Raw genomic sequence first — 6,000 nt, 5'->3', positions numbered from 1 at the left:
GACTGACACAGCAATGATTTCTATCCATAATTGATCACAGTGTTTGACTTTGGCATCTTTAACGTGCCCTATTCAGACTCCACCTGACAACTTTAACATGAACTATTCAGACTCTACCTGACATCCTTCCTATGAACTATTCAGACTCCACCCTATCAGCTTCAGTGTATTTCACCTCTGTCACTACTGTTTTGAACCACAACGTCCCGACACATCAGGGTTTACCTTAGATGACTCACACCCTAACTTTTCAACAAAAAGTCTTTGCACTCTGCTCTGTGGCTCTTCAAAAAGTGATGCTCCCGTCTTACCCTCCAAAACCAGCTGGAACCCCATCCATCCCTCAGAAGAAGCCAATGACCCATTTCTTAAAGGGGAACCGCCACGCTAGCTATCTTCTAATATTCCTACACACACACACACACACACACTTGTTGGGGAGAAAATTACGGTCTTTTATTCGGTTTCCACCGAATAAATCTCTGAAAAGTTCGAAACGGCCACTTCTTAAATAATGACGTAAATGCCCAGACTTCCCTGCAAACGCCGATGTCGACATGGCCACCATCTCTGCACTGCACGCGTGTGAAGAAGTACTCTGTTGTATTGGAAAACAGCCGAGTGTGCCGGTCGGTTCCCCTTTAAGATTCACACTTTGACCCCAAAGCACTGCTGCAACACGATCCCTCAAAGGAGGCCACGACCTATCGCTTATGATAAACAGGTTGACCCTCTTACCCGGCTTCAGGCCGCCCCCCCCTCCCTTAGAAGGCGCCGGCGACCCTCCCCATGTGGTGTACACTCTGACCCCCCCTCATCCTCGGCATGTAACATGTCATCATTCTAATGTAATACGCTGCGATGGCCTTAACAACAACCAGAAGAGATGTGGGTTGTTTCATTTTGATCCCCTCCCCCCCCCACCCCCCCCCCACCTCAGTAACAACAGCCCCTAGCCACCGCAGACATGAAAGGAGAGGAGCCTGTGACAGCAGCAGAAGCCAACCCTCCCGATCCTGATGCAGCAAACAAGACACTGGCTGCAATGCTACTGCTCCCTGCTGCTCGAAACCTCCTAATAATACTGTGAGAACTAGCAGAATGTGAGACAGTGTTTTATAGCCCTGATTATTATTTTGTATTTGGCCTGTTTTTGTTGTGAGGCGTGCTTCTTTCGCGATGGAGTCTTTTTATCTGGCCCCCTACCGGCCGTTTTTTACCTTTGGCTGATCAGTTTAAACAGCCTACATGAGAGTGGGTGTGGGATTAACTACGCCTCTGCTGTGAAGACATTAGGTACTTGAGCTTGATTGTGCCATGGGCTTCACTACTAGTGCTAGTATACTACTACTAACAACAATGATATTACTACTGCGACTAATACCATTTCTACTGCTACAAACCCCACCACCACCACTAATAATAATAATAACAATAAACCACAACTTGCCGCTAACAATTCTACTACCACTATCACCGTGGTGACGGTGTTGTGGCGTGGACCTACGTTGGGGAGACGTTGGCGGTGCGGGCGTCCTCTTCCCAGCGCGTTGCTAAGGCTAGGGTTAGGGTGTGGTGGCGGTGTGGCGGCGTGGACCTACGTGAGGAGACGTTGATGGTGCGGGCGTCCTCTCCCAGCTTGTTGCTCACGCTGCAGGTGACGGTGAGGTTGGCGGCGGGCACCACCCTGATCCTGTGGGTGGCCTTGCCGTTGGCGTAGCTGCTCTCCTCCTGGGTACGGGGACACAAGTTCCTCGCCATGAGCGGTGAAAGCATTTTGTTTAAAAAAAAAAAAAAAAAACACACACGCACATGCATGCATGCACGCGCGTGTGCATAACTGCGCGCACTCTGTGGTCGTTGCCATGACTACGCCGACACACACACACACACACACACACACACACACACACACACACACACACAAACACACAATTTTCCGTGTAATCTTCGGTGCGGGTGACTACGGCAGAGTCGTCTAATATGCAGTTGGACAGTGGGGATGGACAGCTAGGCTCGCCGCATGACAGATAATGTCAAGGAAATATCGCAAATGTCAACATCCGATCGGAGGTGAGCAGATCTCCACCAATCCACCTCGGGAAATAAGATAGGCAGGGAGGACACACACACACACATACACACACACACACACACACACACACACACACACACACGCACACACACACATACATACAGACAGACACACATGCACACTCCCACATACACGCACACGCACGTAAGAGAAGTTGCAGGTATTTTTTCCTATAGGTGCTCTCCTGCATCTATAATACATACAGTACATTACAGAACTTAAAATAATGAGACCACAGCAAGACATTGCACATTAGAGCATGTGTGCATGTGTGTGTTTGTGTGTAGTGGACGATAGTGCAGTGCCTTTTCTGGTGTAATTTCATTGAAAATTCTTGAGGCGTCTCTTGTTCGAGACCCACATGGGTATTATAACACCTAAACACATGATATATGGTCTACTGAGTGGGAGCCTGTGTTTATGAGATCGTACATCACGCCAGGGCTAACGCAAAACAGTGGGCTCCACAGAGGGTGAATGTAAAGATACACAGCAGGAAGGAATGCGGTTTGTCCTGCACGCCACCACACACTCCAGGCCCGACGTCGTCACTGATTACTATTGGATTTATGTCTCAGCAAAGAAGCTCTAATAGAGCCAAATAGAGGCAAAATAAGTTCCTATTTTATATATATACACACTATAGCGCACACCCATAGCACACAGCAGCCTTGGACAGGAAGCCAAACTGTTTCCTGTGAACAGCAAATGCCTCTGACATGGCAGCATCCGAGTTTTGCCACACAGCCCTCACCTCTGCTCAAGCTAAAAGTTGAAATCCACTTCAGCAAATGAACACAAAGTGTTGTGCACACACACACACACACACACACACACACACACACACACACACACAAACACACACAAAGTCCACTAGTGCACTGCCACATGTTGTGTGCGAGTTGCTGGGGGTGCTATAAAATGCATATAATCATGTGTTGTGTATTCTTTCCCCTGTCCAACCCCTTGCGGTTCAGAGAGACCCTCATGGCAGCCTATTCAAAGGAATGGCTGCTGAAAGCTTTTAGGAGCGCTCTCTACAAAGACATGTAACTGTTGGATAAAAAAAGGAGCAGACATAATCACCCGCATCCTTGGAAATAATAACACGTTGCACTGTTCTTGGAGAGAGCCCCTGCAGCAGGTACCCGGAAAATACATAAGAGGGTAGACTCGCATGCACGCGCACGCACGCACAAACGCACGCACGCACGCACACACACACACACTCCAACCTACGTCTGTGCCGTTGACGCTCCACTGGAAGCTGGGCTCCGGGACCCCCTGGGCCTCACAGGTCAGCATCTTGTGTCTGTCTGCCCGCTGCTTGGTCAAGCTGGTGATCACGGGCACACCTGCGGTCACGGGGGAGGACACAGCATGAGGCCCCCTCCTGTCAGCCAATCGATGGGCCCGATTCAACCGTCAGCGCGCGGGCCATTTCGGTGGGTCCCATGCTGCTGTTTGGCCATTCATCAGACGGTCGGTGGTGGTGGGGGGGGGGGGGGGGGCTGGACAATGCTCACCTTCCACCACCAGCTGGAAGGCGAGGCTGCGCTTCAGCGTCCCCGTGGCGACCTCGCACGCGTACACGCCAGCGTCGGCGTACGTCAGCCGGTCGAACGCCGGCGCCTTGGCCGCTCTGCCGTCCTGCGGAACAAACACAGGGGGACGGACGTGCGGGTGGTTGGTTTTTTGCTTTGCTTATCGAGTCACACAACAGTTCTGTTAAAGAACAACAAAGATTACAATTACAAAGACAATCGTTTGTTTGTAAAAAAAAATAAATATATATTTAAATGTAGGTAAACATTGAGATGAATATTCAGATTCCCGATTCAAATTCAATTCAAAGTCAAATCAATTGAAATTGTCATCGTCAGAAAGAGTGGACAAAACGTGTTCACCTTGGTCCACGAGACCTTGGCGTGGCCAGACGCGTTCTTCTGCATGGTCACGTTCAGCTTGTCCCCGATCTTCTTCAGCACCTTCCCCGTGGGACTCAGGCTCAGGTCCAGGTCTGGAGGCAGGGGGGGATGGACGGAGGGGAACCAAAACAAAACAGAGAAAAACAAACTGAGTGCTGCTCTCGGGTGCTTCTTTGTAACCGTCTCTCATGGGAACCTTAGCCAAGACGGGACACAGACACACACACACACACACACACAGACACAGGTACACACTGATACACACACAAACATTCATTCACACATCCTCCCCAATGTCACGTCTTTGTTCCAACACAACAAGCATAATGTCTAGACCAGACAGCACATGCATGGGCAGAGTTGAACCTGCATACCTCCCCCACACACACACACACACAGTCACAAACACAAAATCACACACACATACACACACACTCAGTCACACGCTATGGCGCAAGCTCCTGCATCGAACATGTGCGTGCGCACACACACACACACACACAGTCACACACTATGGCGCAAGCTCCTGCATCGAACATGTGCGTGCGCACACACACACACACACACACGCACACACACACACACACACACACACACACACACACACACACACACAGACACAGACATAGTCACAATCCGAGACACTCCTTTTAATCCAATAAACTATTGGGTCTCATCCCTCAGTCACAAACTCAATTTGCAGCAGTAGGAGAGTGGGTAGATATTAAAAAAAAATAAAAAATGTATTAAAGAGCAAGAGACCAGCTTTGGAGTCGATCATATGCAAACTGTCAGACGAATAAGTGTGTGAGTGGAAAGGTGCAAAAAGAGAAATAAAGCGGGGGAAGGGCGGGGGCGGGGGGGGAATATGTGCACTCAGAGGTTTAGATGTTATTACAATCAGGGCTCCCCTCCTGATGTGGCGAGGCGACGCACACCTGACAGGAAGGGAGTAATTACTTATGGGAGCTCTCCACGGGAGGCGGGGGGAGGGGGAGTTGTTGGGAGGCAGAGGGAAAGAGGGAGGGAGAGAGAGAGAGATAGCGACTTATCAGGGCCTCTGTGTCTAACCCGCCGAAATTACACTTTTGTCAGTTTTTGCCGCCAAAGTGGATGTCAGATTTTTCTAATTAATTCTCCTCCTCCTCCTCCTCCTCCCCCCCCCCCCTCTCCCCGGCAGCTCCCAGGCTTCGGAGAACACGGTCGTTCTTCTCTTCTGCCTCCACCTTCTACTCTTTTTTTGGGAGATTTGATTAGCACAGCCCCTCTCCCGTGACTCATTTTACAGTGAATAGGAAGTGCCTTGTAATGAAGGAGAAGGAGGAGGAGGAGGAGGAGGAGACAGAGGAGGGGGTGGGGGGAAGGGGGGAGGAGGAGGGGGAGAAGGAGAGTAGGCGCGGTGGCTTGTTCTGCTGTGTTTGATGGCTCAGAGCGATGGTAACGTCACGACGGGGGAGTTTCAAGGCGTTCCTGTGTTTCCTGGGCTGTGTGTGTGTGTGTGTGTGTGTGTGTGTGTGTGTGTGTGCGCACGGGTGCCTGTGCACACGTGTGCACGGGTGCCTGTGCACACGTGTGCACGTGCATGTCTATGCATGTCTCTTCATGGATGTGTAGGAGAATGTGTGCTTGTGTGATTGTAAACTTGCCTGCGTGCGTGTGCACTTATATGTATAATGTGTGTGTGTGTGTGTGTGCTTGTGCGTTTGTGTGTGTGTTTGTGTGTTTGTGTGTTTGTGTGTGCAGCCCTGGTGCGCCGCACAGGTGTGTACAGACGCTCTCCTTTGTACGAGCACCGACACACACACACACACACACACACACACGGCTCTCCAGGAACGCCGTGGCGGTTGAGGGCGGCGAGCCCACCGAGTGCGCTGCACACCTGCACCGCTCCGACGCTTCTTCGTCCTTCGCCCGCGAAGACACACACAATGCCCGCCGGCCTCGCGTGAACGCAGCGGGGGATGAATGTATGGC

At 50.9% G+C, this 6,000-nt stretch overlaps 1 protein-coding gene across 1 annotated transcript in view; it reads right to left on the bottom strand.

Moving 5' to 3' along the window:
• Positions 1 to 6,000, bottom strand: part of alcama (activated leukocyte cell adhesion molecule a) — a 68,554-nt gene that overhangs the window by 4,941 nt on the left and 57,613 nt on the right. Inside the window, exons 9-12 of the mRNA XM_084474797.1 lie at positions 4,003 to 4,115; positions 3,622 to 3,745; positions 3,335 to 3,450; positions 1,602 to 1,731 (exon numbers count right to left, since the gene is read on the bottom strand). Of these exons, the coding sequence (XP_084330923.1) occupies positions 1,602 to 1,731; positions 3,335 to 3,450; positions 3,622 to 3,745; positions 4,003 to 4,115 (483 nt within the window). The remainder of the gene's footprint in view (positions 1 to 1,601; positions 1,732 to 3,334; positions 3,451 to 3,621; positions 3,746 to 4,002; positions 4,116 to 6,000) is intronic.

This window comes from Micromesistius poutassou, assembly GCF_964030765.1.
Source record: "Micromesistius poutassou genome assembly, chromosome: 10".
NCBI classification, from domain to species: Eukaryota; Metazoa; Chordata; class Actinopteri; order Gadiformes; family Gadidae; genus Micromesistius; species Micromesistius poutassou.
Note: the sequence above shows the minus strand (reverse complement) of the source record. Positions and strands in the feature narration are given on the sequence as shown.